At 42.7% G+C, this 24,111-nt stretch overlaps 1 protein-coding gene across 5 annotated transcripts in view; it reads left to right on the forward strand.

Annotated features, from left to right (window-relative positions):
• Positions 1–24,111, forward strand: part of nrxn2b (neurexin 2b) — an 890,203-nt gene that overhangs the window by 358,712 nt on the left and 507,380 nt on the right. For 2 of the 5 annotated variants that reach the window (XM_080450580.1, XM_080450581.1), the window contains one exon: positions 13,013–13,036. The exons of the other annotated variants lie outside the window; for them this stretch is intronic. In XM_080450580.1, the coding sequence (XP_080306706.1) occupies positions 13,013–13,036 (24 nt within the window). The remainder of the gene's footprint in view (positions 1–13,012; positions 13,037–24,111) is intronic. 5 annotated transcript variants of the gene reach the window in all.

Below are 24,111 nucleotides of genomic sequence, written 5' to 3' on the forward strand. Positions count from 1 at the left end.
ATGGATGATGGCAGTGTTTTGATCAGCCGGGAACATCCTAAACCCACCGTGGAGCACTATAGAGCACTGAGAGAGAGAGTCAGTAATACGGTAAGCACTGTCTGGGCCTGTCCGTCCCGTCTGTGTGCTTAACAGGCACCCCGGGTCCCTCAGGAACCCGCAGGCAGCCGGACGAAACACGAGACGGGCTGACAGGCTGCAGTGTGCATGTACGTGGCACAGACAGGAACACACGCTCATATACGCGTGTGTGTGTGTGTGTGTGTGTGTGCAGTGGTGGAAAGTAATTACATTTACTCAAGTACTGTACTTATAAGTAAAATTTTGAGGTACTTTTACTTTACTGGAGTATTTCCATTTTTCAATACTTTTACTTCTACTCCACTTCATCTCAGAGGCAAATATTGCCCTTTTTACTCCACTACAATTATATGTAAACTTTGGTTGCTAGTTACTTTGTAGATTTTGATTATTATTACAAAACATACATGAACCACTTCAGCCCTATATTATACTATATTAAAATCTATTTTCAAAAGATATTTTAAACTTGGACTTTCTGCATATTGAGTACTTTTACTTTCGGTGCTTTGAGTATATTCATGCTAATACTTTTGTACTTTTACTTTGTACATTTCGAATAACGGACTTTCACTTGTAACAGTGTTTTTACATTGCGGTATTGATACTGTTACCTAAGTAAAATGTCTGAGTACTTCTCCCACCACTGTTTGCATGTGAGAGGGACACAAAGCAATGAAGGTAGAACGGCTAGGCGGATGGATATGGACATAATCGCTCTCAGAACGAGAACGATTATGTGTGTGTGTGTGTGCGTGAGTTCGCTCAGGGGTGTGTTCACGTCTGCGCTAGGCTATATGAGCGAAATAAATGGAAAGAGATGATGTGTAAGTGCAGGCATATATGTGTGTATATATGTTTCGTACACATCTAGATAATAGAGGCCTATTTGCGTGCGTGCGTGTGTGCGTGTGTGTTTTGTGTGCATGCACGTGCGCAGGGGCGTCGGGTTGCTCTGCGATTCAGACAGAGTTTAGGACTACAGTGAAAGAGGAAGACTGAATAGAGGAAAGCTTCTCTTTTATTCCCTGACGTGGCTTAACTTGCAATAGGCTCAACACGGCTCGGTGTCTGATGCAAGCTTAACCGACGTCTGGAGGGGGAGAGAGACATTTGAACGCCTCAACATACCCCCCCCCCTCTCTCTCTCTTTCTCTCTCTCTCTCTCTCTCACACACACTCTCACACACACTAACTGACAAAATGTTCTTTACTCTCTATCTCTGTCTACCTCCTTACCACCCCACCCCCCCACCCTCTGACCTCTCTCTCGCTCCGTGTCTCGCTTCATCCTCTCTCTCTCTCTCTCTCTCTCTCTCTCTCTCTCTCTCTCTCTCTCTCTCTCTCTCCCTCCCTCCATGTCTTTGCCATAATCAGACCTTGGTTGCGGCGGTTGGATTAATGGACGGATCAAACAGATTTGTTCTTGTTCTTTAAGTGCTGAGTGCAGCTCCCCTCGGTTCAACCGCCGGCCCCCGAGTTCAGCGCGAAACACGCGGTTTCCTTTGATCTGCAACACGGAGCCGAGTTCACAGAGGTGACTGACTCTGAAGGCGGAAGTGTGTCGCGGAACGGCTAATTACCGGCTCTTATCTTCAAATCGCCGATCCGCCAGGGTTATTCAGATTAAGCATAATAATCAGATTACCTTACGTTGCGTTCATATTACCTCAGAAGTCCTCCATGCATTCCATGCATGCAAAGAAGTACAAATGGCTGCTAGCTTTTTTTTTTGCATTGGCATTTAACACACTTGGAAAGACACACTGCTCACACACAGCAGAATTTCCACCAATACAGTACTGTATAAACATATTGAATCATGCAGTAGAACGAAGAAGCCACATCCTCTCATAGGAAAAACATGTTCCGCTTTAAAATACATGTCGATCGGCGTCACGAATATTGAACTAACCAATTATGAAACCACGGCAACCTGGAGGTGTGCATAGTCGAGCCGCATGGCTCATCACCAGATGAATATCCTAAAAGAATGCCTGCAGACAAGCTTTCAAATGCAATTAAGCCCGATTCACATACATATTCATAGTATACATACTGCAGAAAATAGCAGACCTATACAGTACAAGCTAACAACGTTGTGAGTTTGTAGGTCTGATATTTCCGGTGTGCGGCACTGTTGTGCGACGCGGCATAAATTAGGCTTGTCTCTCATCATTCTACGATTAAAATTTCATAGCTTACTAGCTTGGTGTAACAGTATGTATATGATGACGATGTGTTATGACGATAAACTTGACCTTTCATTGTCTAATGAAGTTGCATGGCCTTCTATTGTGATTTGATAGCAATACAGTCTATTAATTAACCCATTCAATCCGGGAACGCTATTCAGAAATGGCAGATATACAAGCTCATAGCGCGGCACTCGTAGATCTGCTATGTTTGTGAAAAATCCTGAATTTTTTTGCAAATCTTTGAAAATATATTTTTAAAGCGAACATTTGTAACTCAAATCTATGCTTCTGGCGGTCCCTGGAACTAAATATTTTCAGATGGGGTCGGCGGCCAAATATATATTACTTTAGGGGACATGAAACATTTTGAGAACCACTGATATAGAAACATACGTAAGTTTTTCAGAAACCTGTTTAGGATTTAGAAGACATTTTTAGATGCGTTCCCTGATCGAATGGATGATGTCATTGCAAACAGAATTGCATGCAAACACGGGGGAGGCCATGTTGGACTCGGAGGCCGGGTTCCCGGTTCACAGCCCCCCCGCTGCTCCTGATTAGCAGGTTGGGGCCAGGTTGCATGCATGGTTGCCTCCTCCATCGGTGTGTGAATGGGTGAATGTAATGCACTTTGTAAAAAGCGATTTGGAGAGAGGCGCTATATACAGACAGTACATGCACCGTTTACCGCTCACACATAAAAACGAAAACAAATTGTGGCTGTTTTGTGGTCTCCCCTTTTAAAATGCAACATTTTTAAGGGGTCAGTACTGGTAGTGATTCCCAGGGCGCTACATTAAATGACACACACATTTGCGGTCGATGGCAGTGCAGTTACTAAGACGTCACCATATTAATGGTGCTGAGTGGTGGGGCGGGGGTGTGTGTGTGTGTGTGGGATGAGCACAATTATTACATATGAGGTGGCACAATGGGAACACACACACACACACACACACACACACACACACACACACACACACACACACACACACACACACACACACACACACACACACACACACACACACACACACACACACAATCAATAGATGGATGCTTGGACACTCCCCTGTCTGTTTATCTCTCTCTCTCTCACTCTCAGTTGTTCACCCCCTCACCTCCACCCCCTCCTCGCCTGTCTGTAAGCCATCACCAGCCTAACAACTGCAATTACCCCCCCATCCCCCCCCACACACCCCCACCCCTTCATTCTCATTCCAACCTACCTCCGGCACAGAAGAGGCTGCCAGAATCCTAAAGGGATGGCCAATCAATTCTTCTGTCTTCTTACTACCCCCCCCCCCCCCCTCCCGGCCTCACCACCCCAACCCCATCCTATTCTCCCTATGTCAGGATGTAGAGTGGCCATCTTGGAATTGGAAGGTTCGCTGCTCGATTTCCTCCCACTCAGTCTTGCGCCATCCCCTGCCTTCTTACTCAGTCTATCTCTCTCTCTTTCTCTCTCTCTCTCTTTCTCTCTCTCTCTCTCTCTCTCTTTTTCTCTCTCTCAATTCAATTCGAAGGACTTTATTGGCATGAGAAAACACTGCCAAAGCAAAATTGGAACAATACAAAATAATATATGTACTAATTAAAAGGGAATAGAAATTATGTGTACAAGAGCTGTTACTTTGCAACTGAGGGAAATCTAACTTACAAAACCTTTTTTTCAAAAGTGTTTAAAGGTAATTAAAGGCTTTGTTTTTATGTACAGTGTTTCTACAATTTTATGATTTTTCCTCAAAAGTGTTTAAAAGTAATTACTCTGTTTTGTATGTACAGTGTTTCTACAATTTACTTTTTCCTTTTTTTCTATCTCTCTCACTTCCTTGCCGACAATTTGTCACTTAGCAACGGTGTAGAGAGTGGTCTGAGCCTCTAGCGTAGCAGTGTTGCTGTCCTTTCTTATCACAGAAGAAGCTGTAGCCACCGGTAATAATTATAGGTAGATTGGGCTGTAATCTATTTGGTTTAGGGACATCTAAGTAAAGGTGTAATGCACTTTTTCCTTACATTGTAGCCAGGTTTTAATGGTGGTTCTCAACCAGATGTTTGCGCGGAATACTATATTAGTATTAGACTATGTAAGATGTATCATGTTAGTTGCTTGCTATTGTTAGTTGTTATAATATTTAAGGTTCAATGCACAGACAGACTGATTGATTAAATAAAATGGAGAGATTGGTTCCCTAGCATCCCTAGTATTCTGCGAATCTACAAGCTCACAACACGTCACACTTGATGTGCCGATGCGGCATGGTGGTAGTGTGTTTTTGGCCTGAGAAATGTCCACACTGGAAGCTATTTTATGTTTTAGCAATGCTAATGCTAACGAATGGTATCAGCTAGGCCAGTGGTTCACAAAGTAGGGTCCAGGGACCCACATGTTTCCTTGAGGGAGTTCCAAATGGACCCTTACAGGTCGGTAAAAAAACATTTGAGAATCACAGAGCTAACCAGATCTGTTAACCCCCACTTCTGGTCTTGCTCCGACCACACCCATATCTTCCACATTGGCCTTCGTTGTGAACTACTGTACGCATGTGTAAAGTTTCTTGTTTTCTTGTGCAGTTGTGATGCTATTGTGTTGACAGAATTATAAACACCTGGCAAAACTGAAAACCACTTCTGTATTAGCTAATGCTTTGTGTCGCCAGGATCACATTTTGCCATGTTGACACACACAGACACAGACACAGACCCACACCCACACCTACACACACACAGAGAGAGAGAGAGAGACTCACAGGATGATGAAAACAGTACCAGCCACACTGTCATGGATGGTAATTAACACCACTAAACGTGTGGGTAATGCTTGCAATACAGTAGAAGAAAAACAAAAACAAGACTCGCTTATGAATAAATAAGACGGTGGGTGTGCAAATATTTTACTTTCTTTAGTCATCATGTTGCTACCCCGTTAGATCGCTGTGACCGGGCTCGATATTGGTAGATTACTGTGATCTATCCTGTGGAACAAACTCCCCATTGCAGTTAGAACTGCAGACCCACTCCAAATTTTCAGTCGTAATCTGAAGACTCACCTCTTCAGACTCCACCTTAGCCCATGGCACATGACCTAGCCTTGACGACCACGCAGTCTTATGCAACGGTCAAAATGTAATTTAGATAGCATGTAATTTAGACAGATGCCATTTAATTTAGATAGCATGTAATTTAGACAGATGCCATTTAATTTAGATAGCATGTTATTTAGACAGATGCTAGGTTCATTTATTGACCTGGCATCCTATAGCTCCTAATGGTTACATTGTACTGTAGCTACATCTATATATTTTTGATGTTATACTGTTTAGACTGATGCGAGGTTCTGGCCTAGATTATTGCGGCACCATGCGTTTGATGTATGCGTTTACTTTGCTTACAGTAAGTCGCTCTGGATAAAGAGTGTCTGCTAAATTCCTAAATTGTATACATTGTTAGGGAAAACATAAAATATCCATAAAACAGTTAACTTAAAGTTAAATTACTTTTGAAAGGGTAGTGCAAGTAAAAACACGTTGGACTTCTCGGAAATGTGTTCTGCGGGGAAAATGATAATAACACCTCATTTTGCTATAATGACAGCCCATCGTTATAGTCAGTGGAGGAAATCGGATTGCAAGGAGAATTGACTATTCCTACTGTACTACCACTAGCCTATGTTCCACTTTGCCACCGTTCTGTCGCTGGAAAGGTTAAGTCTTCTACCTCCTCCACACTTTACACACACCACGGATTAGCTGCCACCAGCCACACATTGAGTGTGCCATTAGCATCTCAATAAGGATAGTGTAATTGGTTTAGCATGATAGCATATCCAAGCCCTTGTAACTATATCTAAAATGCCATTTGGAGTGTATGGGCCACGCCAACGCATACAGTACGCCCGTTTACTGTGATGACACGGGTTGCTATATTCATGGCAGGCGGGCTGCTGGGTTTGTTTGATGTTAAGTGCTGGCATCCTGAGCCTTTTGCCTTTTAATGACACCCTAACACCCCTGTAATCCTCACCCGGTTTACTGCAGATGACATCTTGAGCATTGTCAATGTGCAGCAGCCCCAGGAGTCTCTCTTTTTTTATGTGTGGGTGCATGCATGTTTTTATGTGTGGTGTGGTGTGGTACGATATGTGTGGATGTGTGTGCATGTCGCGTGCGAGCGAGCGAGCGTACGAGCGTACATTTAAGGTTGCTTCATATAAAACACATCAGAAAAACATGAGAAGTGTTTGACACTACACACTCCCACTCCACAGTTGATCTTAAACATAAAAGAGGCTATGCATTCAGCACTATGCTGCACTATGTAACTTTCCTCTTCTGCCCCGGAATTTGAACTTGATTTCCTGAAATATCTACCATTGAGCTAACAGAACCTGCCAGAACCTTGCTCAGGGGATAAAGTGAATCTCGACCATCAGGTCAAAATTCGTGTCAGATCCTGTGTCTAGGTGAGACATGACCTTTGACACCATCTAAATGTCTCAATAGAAGAGCAGGGAGACAAAATACAACCACCCCAATTCTACAAGTTATATTGTATTAAGATACTCTACCATACAGTTTGGACAAAATGACATGTTATTCATAAAAACTGACAAAATGTTCGAGTTAACGTCCGTCCCAAGAAGTCACCCATTTGCCGTCTTGGGAGTGAGAATGCGTTGAGATATCAGCGGCTTGGCGGATATGATTTGTGTCGTGTTCATGCACAAATGTGTATGAAACTTAAAGGAGCAATTAGACAACATTCAGCTAATAGATGTTGCACTTGCACTGATGCGTACTATGAGCTCACATACCCGACCATAATTCACATGTGAATGCTTATAGGGCATATGAGCCAAATGCCTCCGCCTCTGTGACTCTCTATTTGAGAAAAATAAGCTAATTTGCATGGCATGCTGACACATTATTACCCCCAACACACCCACCACCACCACCACCCCCAGCACACCTACCCCTCTCACCCACCCACCACCGCCCCAACACACCTAGCCCCTCCACATACACACCACCACCCCCAACACACCCCCGCCACCTTCTACTTGTACTGTAAGAGAGCAGAGTGAGATATCTGCACAGGGAAAATGATGGCGCCTTGCAGGAGACATAATTTTCAATTGCGTTTCCCACGTACACATGCAGGTCGGTCTCTCTCTCTCTCTCTCTCTCTCTCTCATATGCACATGCACATGCACATGCACATGCACATGCACATGCACATGCACATGCACATGCACATGCACATGCACATGCACATGCACATGCACATGCACATGCACATGCACATGCACACACATGCACACACTGACAGACAGTTTGTTTGCCAGGATCTCTCTCAGGCATAATTGCAGTGACATTCATATTTGCACCTGAAGCCTGGCTGCCAATTGCAATCACTTGGAGCCAGACTTTGAGAGAGACAGGGGTGTTGGTGTCATGTGAATGGGGTCTTATTGCTGTGCCAAATCTACCTGAAAGATACATTCCCAAATAGCGTCTCTCTCCTGTCCTGTCCTGAGTGTGTGTGTGTGTGTGTGTGTGTGTGTGTGTGTGTGTGTGTGTGTGTGTGTGTGTGTGTGTGTGTGTGTGTGTGTGTGTGTGTGTGTGTGTGTGTGTGTGTGTGTGTGTGTGTGTGTGTGTGTGTGTGTGTGTGTGTGTGTGTGTGTGTGTGTGTGTGTGTGAGTGGAGCTGGGTAGAGTGCTGGTTATTGAGGATGAGGCACATACAGTATACTTCAACACATCACATGCATTGCTACAGTATATAATGGATAATGAACAGTGAGGTGGTCAATACTGAGAAATAAACCCCAACAGAATCACCCTGAAGGGATTTCTTTAATAATAATGACCACCTTGCTGTTCATTAGCACGCTTATTACATGGTTACTTAGAGTAAGTCAATAATTTGACCATGTTTATGCATGTCCATTTTGCCAATCAATCAATCAATCAATCAATCAATCAATCAATCAATCAATCAATTCTGCAGATTTATATGAACAAGGTAATATCCCCCCCCACACACAAACAAATGCATAATGTACAATGTACATTGCACATATTTACACACAGTTTAGATGGTGTTTACTCATCGCGGCCCTCGTAGCACCATCTCTAGTTGACTGGCTGTCCTGGTGTGTTTTCTAATGGTTATTCTGGTCTACAAGCCGCATTACCCTCCGTTAAACCCTCTCGTCTGATGAAAAATAGAGGGCCGTTCACTCTGCCGCCCCTCCCTCTGCCGCTGTCCCACAATATAGCTTTCATCACTTACTCTTTAAATGGCCAAATTGGAAATTTATAGGAGAGCGGTCGCCGGCCTTACAACTCTCTCAGCCGGGATGATAAATCTGTCCGTGCAGAGAGACCGGGGCCCCCGCGCGCGGCGCCTCATTGATCATTTTCACAGCCCCGTCATTAAATATTTATCCGGCTTATTCGCCGGTGGCCATTGTTCAGTAATGTCCGTGGCGACACATGTGTAAAGATCTAAGTCGATGGCGTCGGACGCTTGTCGCTCGGTCAACGTCGAGCGAGGCCTCCGGTGGGTTCTTTGCTGAGTTGACACAGCGAGTGTCACGTCGTGTTCTTTCACTTTGACCAAAATACTTTTGCTTGAGTAAAGGTATTTGCGTCAAAATATGTACTTGATGTTGTACCTTAAAGGAAAAGCACTCAAATGTATCAAACTTTTTTCTAGAGCATTTTCATACAGCCGAAGTATAAAACGGGGCTTAAATGGGTTAATGTATGTTTTGTAATGATAATCTAAATCTACAAAGCAACTAAAGCCGTCAAATGACTGTAGTGGAGTGAAAAGTGCACTATTTGACTTTGAGATGTAGAGTATAAAATACTGAAAATGGAACTACTCAAGTAAAATAATAGCACCTCAAAACTTTACTTAAGTACAGTACTTGAGTAAATCTACTTTCCCCCCATGGTCTTTGCTGAGTTGACACAGCAAGTGTCACATTGCTATTTTACTGTAACACTAAGCTGCATAGATGCTAAATGCATTAACATGGCCTCCTGCTCCCTAAACCCCCCCAATTCACAATGTTTGGACAACCCTTCACCCAGGGAGCCCAGGAACCCAATGCAAAGTAGTTTGTCTGCTTACATGAATACAAGCTTTATATTTAGACCAGCGATTCGCTAAAGTTTTGTCAAGGACATGAATATTGTCAGTATTTTGCAGTAAAGCATGAATGTACACCAGTGTTTTCCTGATTACTTTAATGTATACTAGGAATTTATGTAATGAAGATTCAAGTCAGCCTTAAAGGACGACTTCACCGCTTTTCAACCTATCTTCATATAATTGGTCCTCACTAATACTCATGATAAAATGGTATAATTTTTTTCTACTTGGTCTGTGTCTCATAGGAGGGCTGTGGACAGTTCAGAGTCCCGTCTACCAGTGACATCATCAATGGGGAATCCAAGCTAATAGAAACTGCAGGCTTTCTATTCCTGGAAAGTTGCAATGCAATAAAAGAAGCCATTGTTCTCGTGTTAATAAAAATCTAAATAAAAAAATTGAAATCTTGTTGGAAAAAAAAATCATGCCTAACGATGATGTCACTGGTAGACAGGTTTCTGGACTGTCCACAGTCCTCCTATGAGACACAGACCAAGTAGAAAAAAATTGAACCATTTTATCATGAGTATTAGTGAGGACCAATTATATGAAGATAGGTTGAAAAGCGGTGAAGTCGTCCTTTAACTCTAAGAAAACGTGGGTAAAATATATTCTGAAAAAGTGAAACTGCATTTAGAGTGTTTAGGCCTGCTCTCCACAACCCCTCAATTTCCAATGCCAGTAGGACAAAACTAGGTTACAAAAACATAGAGAATTAAATCCATAGAACCGCATTCAGGTTTTCCACACATAGTTCATTATCAGTTCAAGATCTCACCATGTCTACAGCTCAGCAAGCCTATTGTACTGTAAGAAGCACGACATGCAAATCCTCTAACTGAGTATTTGTATCACTGAGTCACTGCAGGTATTTCTCTGACCTGTGTCTTTTTCTCCTCCACTCTCTTTCTTTTCTTTTTGCTCTGCACCATTCACTTTTCATGTCACTTCAAAGATCATCAGACATTTTCGAAGGATTAATTTTTCCACCTCCGCCCCGCTGCGTCGAACAACCGATGGAAAGATACGCTGGGAATCCAAACATCCAAAACGACTGAGAGGGGATCTGAAAGATAGAGAATCCGAATAGTTCACTTAATAATCTGTCCCTCCAAACCAGCCGCCAAGCGCCAACGTGGCAGTTTTGAAAAGTACAAAGTCGTTGTCACCTTGGTCTGTCGAAATGATTAAATCATTGTTGTGCGCCAAATCCCTTGTGCTCAAATCAAATCCTTTTCCCCCTGCGTTTTTTCTTTCTTTCTTTCATCAGCTCAAGCGCTGAGTGGCTGTGTGGCGTGCCTATGCAAATTCACACCCACTGCTGAAAACGTATTTACCTAATTGTTGGATTTAATGGCAGTCATTAGACATAGTAGCACGTGAGCATGGCCTTATAGATCAAACAGTGGGCGTGTAGGTGGGTTGCAGCCCCACCGGCCTCTCGGCTGGTTCACCACCTGTGACTGTCACACACACGCCCACGCTCGTAGTGAGAATGCAGGAATACGCCGTCACACACACACACACAACACACAGACACACAAAGAAGCGGGACACCTACATTACAGAAACAGCAACACTGCACCATAACCAACACTTGTATGTTTTAGTGTGTGAATGCAAATGCCCACGCACGCGTGCGCACACACACACACACACACACACACACACACACACACACACACACACATACACACACACACACACACACACACACACACACACACACACACACACACACACACACACACACACACATGCACACGCACACACACTTTTATTGATACCATAGTGGTGGCAGAGTGGCTGTTCTTGCGTGTCTACAACTTCAGGGCTGCATGTGACAGTGTTTTTTGATGAAAACCTGTAGCTAGACAGTCTTCTAATGAAAAGCTATCATTACGCCGCTAATTGGCAGTGAAGGTTAAAGTGCCACAAAGCTTTGTAGGAAAATAATGATCTCATGGCAGCTTGATCACATCATGATTATTTTTGTCAGCGCAGTGCCTTAGCTTTTTCTCTGCAGAGTCTGCAAATAAACCAGTACCACTTACACAATGGATGCACTAAGGCACTAAGGCAAGTTTATTTTTACAGTTTGTTTTGCTCCCCAAGGCCTCTGGACATGGATCTTTGTTGTTATGGAAAAAAAGGATAAATAAATCATATATCTCTCTGTCTTTCAGGAGGCAGACGATCGAACACCACGGAGAGAATGCATGAGCTAATATTCCCTTTCATTCCCCTCTACCCTATCTGTCTCGCACTCTTTCTTTCTATCATTCTCGGACAACAATAAGCACAGATGTTTGCTTTATAGGCCTACATATAGTTTAACTTTATTTTGTATCCTATAATCCCCCTTAACCACTTAAACCCTATGTACTGCATTGACCCGGGTCCCCCAGGGCTCTGTATTTGGCAAACTTTTCTTTTCCCTCTTCAGCCAAATCTCTTCGCCGAAAATAGCTGATCTACAAGCTCACAACACGTTGCGTTGCAATGCATTGTGAGCCTGTGGATCTGCTGTTCTTGACAAATGTTCGCTTATTATGACATGCCAGAATTGGGACCCTATATAGGGTTCATGTGGTTTAGAGGGAATAATCGCTAAATGTCACAACACACATGTCATAATGTCTCCTGGTTGTTCATTGTGTCCCCTACTTAGTTTCTCAACCTCTACACTGCAGTCATGTCTATTGCTTACATGTGGAAAAACAAGTGGGAAAATGTTTTGTTGTTGATGTTGTTTAGGGCCTGACCACCTTTCCAAGCGATCCAAACACCACGATTGGCCACCTCCCACAGCAAACAAAAAAGAAAGAGAAAAAAATGAGGAAAGAATAGGGGTCTGCTGAACTGGTCCCCCCTACCGCTGACCCATATTAGCTAACCAGAGTTATTACTAACCCTGCTATCTACTGTTTCCTCATCCCCACCCTTCAACCTCACCCACCCACTTGAAACAACCCCCCCCCACCCATTGAAACTGCCCCCCACCCTTCAATGTGGAAGTTGATTTGCTAACTCTTGTCTCTTTTACTAACAAGCTTCAGAACTCTTCCAATTTTGATTCATTTATTTTTTGTGATTTATTCTTTTTTTCTTTTCTTTTTTACTTTTTCCTTACCTCCTTGTTTTACAACAACTAACACTGTCATTCACGGAATGTGACATCTGTTGTTTTCTCTACTTAACTTGCGATTTAACGTACTAACAAATATATTGTTGTTTTTTTCCTTTTCTTTTATTTATTGGATGACCCTTTAAAACAAACAAAAGCACGTTTTTTACAATTCATTTCTTTATTTCTTTATTTGGATGTTTTGAGAGATTGAAATCAGGGACAGAATATTATTCCTTTTAATTTCCCTTTGAATTGTAGAAGGATTTCCTTTTTTTGGTTGGGTTGGTTTCTCTTGAGAAGAGAAGCTGTCTTTGACAGAAGGCGACGTTCTTTCTCCTCCACTCTCTTTTTTTGGTTTGGGTTGAGGTGTGTTTTATTGAGTTTACGGTTTGTCATTTTTATTATTTTTTTCTTTCTCCTTCCCCTGTTTTCTCCTGAAGCACGCAGGCATTGGACACGCTATGGTAAACAAACTGCATTATATGGTAGATATCATTCTAATTGTCTTATACTTTGGTTTGCCCTGGGTTTTTCCGTTACCTCTTTCTATTCTTTTTGCTTTTACTGAAAGTCCAATCCGCCATCAATTCCAAGGTAGCTGAGATACTCCACCTCTCTATTTGTCTTTTCTTTTAGCCCTCTATGTTATTGCTTTTTATGCCATCCGATACCCTCCCGCCCCCCCTCCTGAAATACTTTAATGTGTTCATCCAAAGAGGTCTGCCCTAAAACTATTAAATTAAGCAAATTTTGATAAATGTTTTCTTTTTTTTTTCTCTTTCTTTTCCTATAGTTTCTCTCCCATTTTGGTTGATTTGTTTTAGTTCACTTTGAAGACTATCCGTATGAAGAAATAAAGAATATTTATACTACTAAAATTATAGAAGTACTTCTCAATCAAGTACGAGAGAATGTATGAGATGAGTTGCGCTTTTTCCTCAGTTAATTCCTGTTTACTTCCCTGTTTGTTTTTGTTGAAGACCCTTACGGAGTGAACATGTACAGCAGACTTCCTCAAACAGAGATATACCTCAGCATCGCAGCTCCCGTGACAGACAGTAAATATGCAGTCATAAAATTGCCATTCTTTTCATGCTCTCAGAGGCGAATTGACCCTCAGGATTTTGTATTGCATCAGCGATTCTCACATCTTTTTCAAAACAAAGTTGTGGACATTGTCCACTCGGGCACAGCCTTCTTGTTAGTTTGGTTCCACCAGGCCTGTTAGCCACAAACCTGCTGTCCGGGCTAGTTATTATATTTTATGGAGTGATGGGGAGTGTGCTAGACCTCCTGATTTAGAGGCTACGACCCACATTGTAAACAGTGGCCTATACAGTACACTCATTTAATTGACTACCTTTACAAGACAATAGTGCCCTGAACTCAAGGTATAGAAATAAACAGTGTTTGATTAACGGAGCAATTATGTCTATGACACTTGTGAAGACTTAAAAAGTAATAGTACATATAGTAATAGCAAAGTTTGATGCTGAAACTAATTTAAGTATCTTTTAGGTAGCTTGATTATGTGTTAACACGCACGTTAATGACTGATCTTACTTGCTGACATTGGACCTGCAGTTGATTGGCAGTGATTGATACCCCTACAGTATATACTGTGTACAGTATATATATGGTGTATATAGGCATATCTCTGGGAACGTCTCGACTGTGTGCGTTTGACTCCTCATTAACACTAACACTAACTCTGTATACTTCTAAGTTTACTGGCCTCACCCTATGCATGAAGAGACTTGACTTCCCTAATCTCTTTTGTTTTGTTGTTCTTGATATACAGATCGCATTGAGCATATATGTATATGTATATATTTTGGCTAACATATATACATACATATATCAATTGTCCTAATACTATCAATATGGCCATAAAACATGTTAGACTCTTTATTTTCTTTTGAGTTGATTTTATTTGTTTATTTTTTACTTCGGTTTAACTTCAATAATAACTTACTAAAAATGAATAACGACCTCATACCTTCCCTTTCTAAAAAAAAAAAAGAATCAAAGGAAAAAGAAGAGAGGAGAGATGGCTTTTCATTTTCTGAGTGAATAGAAGACTGACGCGTCAAGCAAACCAATCTGGCCAATCAATCACCATGCTGCGGGAGTTGGTGGAAACAGTTTGGTCTGAAAAAACTAAACGAAAAAAACAATGTTTCTTTTTACTGAAGGCTCGATCAATCTTGGCCAAAATGTGACAGAAGTGACTAGGCCTTTTTGTAGGTCACATTGAAAACATTGCGTTTAGAAGTGGGAAACAGTCAAAGCCATTTTCATAAGATTGATTTTTGAGTATGAATACGAATCGCTCTATTCATTGAGACAAGGATACCCCGTCTCTCCTCTCAAGTTTTCCAATTCTTAAAAAACCCTCTCATTTTCCGAATGGTATCATCCGTGATTGTTGACATTGATCCCGCCCTACCCCCACTCAACCCCGAACAGTATCCAGTGGTTGTTCTGTCCTGCACTCATTTGCATGCTACTATTAGCTAGAACCTGACATCAGCATCCTCATAGGGTGTAACAGCTGCTCTAGCCCAGAGCGTGTCAGATCTTTGCACGTGTGTCTAGATGGGTCTTTTATTTTCGCTGCATTATTGTCCTAATGCGACCCTTTACCTCAAAGCTACGTTCCTTTCCCATTTGTCTGGTGTTGTGGTGCTCTCAAATTTAATTTGGATTCACTTCCCCCACCTGCTGCATTGTGTCAACCGTTTTTCTTTCGTTTTTTTGTTTGATAGCTCGTCTGTTTGTGTCGTGTCTAATGGAACTGTGCGTCCATTCCCATTATTCCTGTCATCTTGCCATTTAAGTGCATGGCTCGTGTGTCACCCTACTAGCTTGGGTGGGTGGAATCATTTTGTTTCTTCTTAACCAAAACACACCCGTGTCACATGAAATAACACATTCAGTCCAAATCTGGAACTGGTTTGAGCAAATCAAATTTCAGAGGACTTTGAAAGAATCCTCACCAACTACTACTACCACTAAATTTACTAAAACAAACGTGTTACTAATCTACTGTTTGTAATAACTGTACTAACAACCATTTTTGTGTCTGACTTTCCCTTACTTACTAAAGTACTAACCGATTCCGTTCACCCTCCAACCCCTTAACTCTTTCCAACACACGACAATAAAAAAAAATCCCTTGGACGTTCAATGCGTAAAAAAGATCTCACCAGAGCCCCCCGACCCCAAACAGTATCTGTGGCCCTCATGCCCTTGCAAACCTGACGATGTAGCTTCAGTTCAAAGCCCTGTATGGTGGTTCAGTACGTTAAGCCAAAGACTCCACGCTCACAGTTGAAGGAGAGGACCTTCTGTTACAAAGCATTGCACCTGGTCAATTGCAGTCAGCTGGCTGCCAGACACCTGTTGAAGGACTCCACTGCTGAATGGAAAGCCTTCCCCTTCCTCTCCAGTGACCCTCCTCTCTATAGGTCTTGGCAATGACCTATTAGGGGGAAGAGAGATGCCAATGTTGGGTTTCAAAGGTCGAGGTCTATAACTATGCTTGCTTAAAAGGGCCTGGTTGTGCTACATTTTCAGTGTGTGAGCTTTTGGTGTACTGTATGCCATGATATGTTTTATACAATTGACTAACTCCAACCTATAACACATTTTCTGTCCTAGAGACAAGGGTTTGTTCAGCGGGCGGGTAAGTAATGATCATTAGTCTGAAGAGGCCTCCCCTGAAAATACCGGGATGAAACGCCAATAACAGTAAGTGATACAGTATTGCGGTACTGTCAAGGTAAGCTTCTCGCCTCCTCTCTGCCTTGCATGGATTATTGAAGTCATGTGCATCAAGGCACCATCGCTGAAAGGTGCCAATGTTTATCCCAGGGACAGGTGTGTACTGTGCAGGTTGTTATTGCTGAACTTAGTAGAGACCGCGGGCTTAGTGCAAGTAAAGGTAGGAATCCTTTGAGAACGGAACACACATCCTCACAAACAAAAGAGTCAGCTCACACAGTGCTGTCTCGCACAGTGCTGTCTTACCGTGTGCACGCACAGGGCTTGATGACGGGAAATAGCTTCAAACATTGTAGAATACACTCTTTTTGCAATTTCCCCCTCCTTCGCGTCAAGGCTACGGCTAACTTAAGCTGCCAGCAAGGTATATGCTTTGATAAATCTCTGCAGTGCTTCTATCAAAGACATGCTGCATGGATTCACTTTGATGCACTCCTTCATGGAAAGCAGCAGCTAGTTGATTATGTTTTTTGGTATCCTCTTTATTCATTTTCTACCCCAGTCAGCAACTGTATTCGCTGGCAGACTATACTGCAATCAATAATGACAGTAATATGTGCATGAGAGTTTGTTTCTGTTTGTCTGTGCATTTGTGGACAACTGTGTGTGTTCATGTGCCTGCGCAGGGGTGATTGTGTGTATGTGCGGGTGTTTACACACTTTTGCGTGAGACATGCTCGGGCCAGTGGTTCTAAATGTGGGGTCCGGGCATTTTTGGGCGGTGTAGCCGCCCCTATAAGTGGGGTTGGGACACCTCATTAGTACACATTTGCTGTACTGTGATTGGCTCATTAGTACGCCCCTAGCTGTACTGTGATTGGCTGACTCTATTGGCTGACTCTATTCAGCACTGTGATTGGCTAGCGAGACACATGATGACATTAATAACCTATAAATAGGACTATGCACTTAAAAAAAAACATATTTTTTTTGAAGTGAGCTTCCATCACTGTGATGACCACTGTGATGACCACACCGCCCACTTCACACTGGGTGTGATTTTTGGGCGGTGAAACCGCCCCTATAAGTGAGGTTTGGAAATTTGTACAATTATCTTGGGCAGTGAAACCGCCCCTATAAGTGAGGTTTGGACATTTGTACAATTATCCTGCGCTGTGATTGGCCAATCACAATCTATTCAGGACTGTGATTGGCCAGTGTCACATGACACATGTGCATAGCCCTATATAAGAAACCATAACTTTAAAAAAAACCATACATTGTTTTTCTTAAAGTTATGGTTTCGTCCATCATAAAGAGTGTTTCAATAAATGTATTTATCTTTTGTACATGATTGGTTGACTCCATTCAGTATTGTGATTAGCTAGCAAGACACCGCCCACTTCACACAGGGTGTGATTTTTATATTCTTTGAAAGAAATGTATCAATACAAATATGGGAATCCCTGACCCAAACTCGTTTCAACTCGCTGTCCGTGGGCAAATACATGAAAAAGTTGTGAACCACTGGCTCAAGATCAGTGTGTGTCACCCGTTTGCCCACCCGACACGGCCACAATTATGTCTATCCCTGTTGATGTGACGTGAGGGGGATCCACTCGATGAAGTCCTCCCCGGTCAGCCGCTGTCCTGGAGTGATGTGAACCGTCTAACGGTCAATGAGCCAGTGGCACGCTCAGCTGAGCGCACTGCAGGATGCAGCTGTGACAGCAGCAGCACACAAATGCCACTCTCATCCGCAGTAGCCTGGCCCGCAGGAAACTGCAAAAGCTGCCCGATGTGAACTGGAGTGGCCTCTCTTTGTCCCGAGTTCACGATTCGAGCTCTGTGTGCTGCATGCGTGATTCCATCCAGTTGTAGAACAACTCTTCTTCACACAGTTGGCTGTGTGTGAGGGGGAGATAGAGATGGAATGATTGGGGATATGGTGCATTATGAGCATAAGCGATCTAATTTCCCCTGCTGCGGTTTCTCACAAGAAAGGCATTAGGTAGTGTATGCTGAATTCTTGGCCTGAATTGAACTTTGCCAATCCGTGCATGGTGCGTGGCTGTAAACAACTCTTGGGCCGATTCCCTCTGATGTATTTGACACATGGCTCAGCACAGAGCCCTGTGCTCAAGCTGTGCTGAATGTTTATCATTCGTAGAGCAGCTGGCTGAATTCCAAGGAACTTGGTAGGCGAATCAAATGTGCTATCAAATGGGTCTGTTTGGTACCAATGTATTGTAAAGAAATGCTTTGTTTTAACTGGTGTTAATCGTTGACAGAATGTGTGAACTACATTATGTCTACATTATTCCTCCATTATGGAGGAATGTGAATCACATGCTGGACTTTGTTCAGTGGCTGGTTAATGCCTTCAGAATTCAGCTCCATCCCTCATCCCTTGATTGCCATTCAAACATATGTCACGTGATGCAAACCTTTTTCATCCAATTGGAATTAATTATGCCTCAGCTTGTGCTGACAGGGTATGTGTGCACTCAGCACTCAAATACATCTGGTACATCTGGAGAGAGAGAGAGAGAGAGAGAGAGAGAGAGAGAGAATTTAGTTTAGTACAAGAAGGAGTGGGCTGTCAGAGCACTTGAATGTAAATAAAAGGGAGTCTGAAACTGCTCTCGAGCCAATACATCAATTTCACATTATTATCTGTGGGATGACAAGGTGATCAATTTCACCCCATTTTCATTACTTTGGTCCAGCAACAATGAGTCTGAGAGATTCATAACGCGGCTGTGGAAAGTTGCAGTTTCATACACAACGGCTATTGTGTCTGTTGGGTTTTTATCAGTGTTTGCCTTCAGTGGGAAATAATGGGATGAGCTTCGCCCAAAGATGATGCTTCTACAGCAAAGTTGAATGCTTCTGTTGAATGCGTAGTATAGATTGCTGTTTTAACCACTTAACCCATTAAGACCTGAAGAAGCATCTGTGTCACATTTTCATTTGAGATAAAAAGCATTATTTTACACTTTTGGCTATTCAAAAATAGCAGATCTACAAGCTCATAGCGCGGCACCGAGTGCCGCGCTACGAGCTTGTAGATCTGCTATTTTTGAAAAATCGTGAAAATGTGTGCAAATCTTTGAATATATATTGTTTTAAAGCGAACATTTGGACATGCAGGAGACTGATATTGTCTATCACTTGTTTATCCTTGTTTCCTAATCTGACATAGTGCATCGTTCACTATCGCAACCCTAGCGTTTGCAGGGGGAGTCTGGTTTGCGATTATAGATACTGTATTGAGAACTTGTTCCATCAAATGTTGACGGTGGCTGCGTTGCTACAGAGCTGTGCGCGTCAAACAGAGAAAAATGCTCTAGTCAAACTCTGTTGTTGGTGTCCCGCTGTCAACCCGGTCCTTTATGGCACAATCACTCATGATTACCTTGTTTCTCATCTCTCTTTGAAGAAGGAAAAGCGCGGAAGAACAGAAGTGGGAAATTGTTATGGCAATAACCCACTTTAGCTGCTGAAATGAAAGAGATTCACAGCCAGGTGTTTCTGTTTGATACATTGGCGACACCATATGGTGACTCGTGGTCACGTCAAATGTGATATCGTCTCTGTCGGGTGGAAACCTCCAAATATGGTGGAAATGTCCCAAACTAAAACATTTTAGCATTCAAATTCATTCAAAATTAGCAAAAGTAGCAGATCAGCAAGCTCAAAACGTGTCGCTTCAATACACTTTTCAAGACGATTTTCGAGCTTGTGGATCGGCTACTTTTGATGCTTTTTTTGTGACACTGTAGTATGATCAAGTAGGACGTTAATTTACGGGAAAAAAACACAAAAAGTTAGAATATGGACTGGAGATGAGAGGTTCCTGCCCAACAGCAACGATATTATAATATTAATCTCTAGTTCTATTCCAGTTAGTCTCACATATTCAGACGATCAGAAATTTCTGCCTATCTCCGCCTAACAACCGTCTGGATACGTAAAAATGTATCGTATGGGCTTGGACATCCGGCGAAGGCAACGGGTGACAATGCCACGCCGACTGTTTTCCTTATTTTTTTAAGGACACACCTTTACTGCCTTTACCACAGCGACTGACTAATCTGTCGCTTTACCACAGCAACAAAAAAAGCAACATCAAAAATAACTTACAACAAATTTAAAATGAGAGTATGACTCCACTAACATACAAGAATTATTCATAATTATGCACTTCTGAACTAGAACAGTGGTTCTAGAGCCCCCAAATAATCATATTCTGTCCACCTTTGGAGATATCATGGCAAGGTAACTACACAACCCAAACCTCTACCAAAGTGTTCTTGCCCTTTAAAAATGTCCCTGCTCCCTGTGTTAGATGTAGTGACTCTATCCATGGTGCTGAACATACAGCTCCTGTAGATGTAGTGACTCTGTCCACGGTGCTGAATGGACAGCTCCCTGTATGTTAGATGTAGTGACACATGGTGCTGAACTGACAGCTCTCTCTCTCTGTATGTTAGATGTAGTGACTCTGTCCATGGCGCTGAACTGACAGCTCTCTCTCTCTCTGTATGTTAGATGTAGTGACTCTGTCCATGGCGCTGAACTGACAGCTCTCTCTCTCTCTGTATGTTAGATGTAGTGACTCTGTCCGAGGTGCTGAACCAAGCAGCAGCCAGCCAGCTTCTTTGACTGTTGCTGAAGTGACAGCTCCTCAGCAGCTGGATTATTATTATTATTATTTTTTTGCACATTCAGAAAAGCATCTGGCAACCCCTCCAAATAATTTGGTGACTCCTCTGGGGATCGAGACTTTATGTGGAGAAAACTAAATACCAGAGTTCATCCTTAATGCATGTTGTATCAAGCCTTGTATAAGTCTTCTTTTTAAACAGGTACAGTACATAACGGCCAGTAAGGTTTCTTTAAATCCTAAACTTAATTTTCAGAAGATAGCGTTATGTCGAGCATGTTATATACACACCTGGCTGAAGGAAAGCAACAAAACAATTGTGCTACTCTCCTGTCTCGTGAAAGCACCCGTGTTATTCCATCTGCTCAGACATAATCAATTCCGAGGTGACTGAGGTAATTGGTTGGAGCTGGTTTTGATCTGGTCAGGATCCGGCTGCAATCCCCTCACTGTTGACCTAAGGGGCAAAAGCATATTGCACCGAGTCAATATGACTTACTCCACAAAGCTGTCTCTCAATACACTGGAGGATGTGCACTGTTGCCTTGATCCGTGTGTAATCAGAGGGATACTGCCTTGCCACAACAGGTGTCTGAGTTGTTCCTGTTCAGGTGTGGTTGCTGCTGAGGTTGCTGTGGTGTAGCCTTGACATTGCCAAAGCCACATTGAGATTCGCTGGACCCCGAGGACGAAGTCTGAGGAGCATTTATAGGTGCAATAAGTGATTTCATTTCTTTGTTTTAGAGCAGGGGTCTTCAACAGGGGGTCCGGGGGCCCCTAGGGGATCCTCAGAGTTATTACATGAACCACTAGCATCCATTTTCTGAGGAGAACTTTAGCCAAAAATAGTCGATCTACAAGCTCAAAGCGCCTCGCGCTGCGAGTCGTTGTGAGCTTGTAGATCGGCTATTTTTGACAAAGAGGTTTGGTGACTGTAGAGGGATAAAAAGAGCAGACCAAGTTTTGAAAAATAGTTTTTATACAATATAGAGGGGGTCCCTGCTTCATCTCTCTCTCGGCTAGGGGGTCCTTGGCCTGACATTTTTAAAAAGACCCCTGCTATAGAGTGTTTGTTCAGAAAAAGGCATCTATCTCCCTGTCTCTCCAGCACTTAAGTAAACAGAAAATGGTAAATGGTGCATTTATATAGAGCCTTTTTCCAAAGTGATTTACAATGCACATTACATTCATCCATGCACACATACATTCACACACCGACAGCGGAGGGAACCTTGCGAGGCACCAACTGATCATCGGGAACAGTTGGGGGTTCAGTGTCTTGCTCAAGTGAAAACAAAACAAAAACAAGTGAAATTGGAAGTGATGACACAACTACATTAGCAGAAAAAATTGGAACTGGACACTAGAATTAAAGCTGGTAAATGGGTACTCTCTCCTGATTAGCTGAAATTGGCAATGCCCTGAATTTTTTTGTTGTTGTTTATTTAAGAATGGGAGAGACAGGGAGACCCCTGTTATGGAACAAACACTCGATATAGCAAGGATTACTTTCAGAATTTAGAGCTTTAAGTTTTGAACACAAAAAAAACGAAACATTTCGTTCTAACCAAAATAATATCACTTACGTAAGCTTGTTTAATGTTCAATAATGGTAATGGCAGGATTACTTTTCAGCTATGGACAGTTCGGTGACAAAAAGCTACTAATGGTTATGCAAATACGTTCTTAATTTCAAAGTGCATGCTTTTATGTGAGGGACGAGGGTCCAAAGAGCACAGTGTGTGAGCGACAGCTAGTGCAATCGTGATGCGCAAATACCATTTAGTCATTGTGAGGTGGCATGATAAGACCTTGACTTTTCCTGTTGGCTGTTGAAATAGAAATGCAACAAATAGCTCTCTCTGAGGCTAATTGTGTGTACAAAAACACATTTTCAACTGAACAATGTGTCAAAGTGAAATGCATATCAATTAGCCCATTAGCCTTGCATAATTGTCCCACTGCAATGTCATCTTCTGTAGCAGTGGTTCTCAAACCTTCTGATGTCAAGGACCCCCAAGTTGAAATGGTCTCTGTCAGTTGGAAACCTCATATGTCCAAAACGCGTTGCTTCGCGCCACGTTTCAAGCTTGTGGATCTGCTACTTTTGATGCTTGTCATACTATGACACTGTAGTATGATGGGCATTAATTTACAAAAAAAGTGGATATGGATATAATGGATTTATGAGGTTTCTGCCCAACAATATGTATTTGTCGTGGGACAGGGACCCCCATAAGTGAAGATTTGTAAAGATTTGTAAAAAAAAATGTTGGGATAATAGCCATGTTCTACAATCTCTTGATCTATGAGGTATTTCAAAATGCTCACTGACCCAACTCCTGTCGGTCTTGATCAGTTGCGGCAGGACATTACAACTACCAACCTGTGATGTATTAAACACTAATCTGGCCAATGATGCAAGTGCTTGTAACATTAGGCCACCGGACATTGCACTGGTCTTGTTGAAGCATTGACTCACTGACTGTATTGAATAATTCCCAGTGTCCCTTGGGGCTTCGGCTGTGATGCTATATAGTTATAGGCTTTGTTCATTTTGTGCTACTCTATTTGTTTGTTTATTCTGTTTTGTTTGCATTTGTTCTCTGGCATCGTCTCAGCAGGATAGTTGTTGACATTCGGGTCGAAACATCTGATAGCGAAATCAGTCAAATTTCTTAATTTTTTTTACTGCATTCACATAAAACAAGAACGATCCACTGGAGCAGGTAGGAATTTCAGATCCAAGCAGAGAGAGGGGAGAGTTTAGAGAGCAGGAAGGCGAAGGAGGGGTAAGTGAGCTGAGCTCCGGCAACTGTTGCTAATCTCTCATTTTCCTTCTTTCAGCTGGAAACCTCACAGGTGTCTGGCAGCTGGCTGATGCTGGTCGTTTAATGACTGGCTAATGGTGCTAATGAGCGGGCCTAAGCGGGCTTGCACAGGCAGGCTCCCACCGCGGTGCCACCAACAACCAACCGCGGCACAGCAAACACATGCCCCCCCCCCCCGCCCCCCACCCCCCTCTGGTCCAAAGACAGGGCATGCTACTCGATTTTTTGTGTTCCACTGTATTTTCACTGAATACGCAATGTCCACAGAGCTTCGGAGGTTCTATTCAGAGCCTTTCGAAGTTCCACACCCGCT

This window comes from Gymnoscopelus braueri (genome assembly GCF_963280865.1).
Source record: "Gymnoscopelus braueri genome assembly, chromosome: 15".
Lineage (NCBI taxonomy): Eukaryota > Metazoa > Chordata > Actinopteri > Myctophiformes > Myctophidae > Gymnoscopelus > Gymnoscopelus braueri.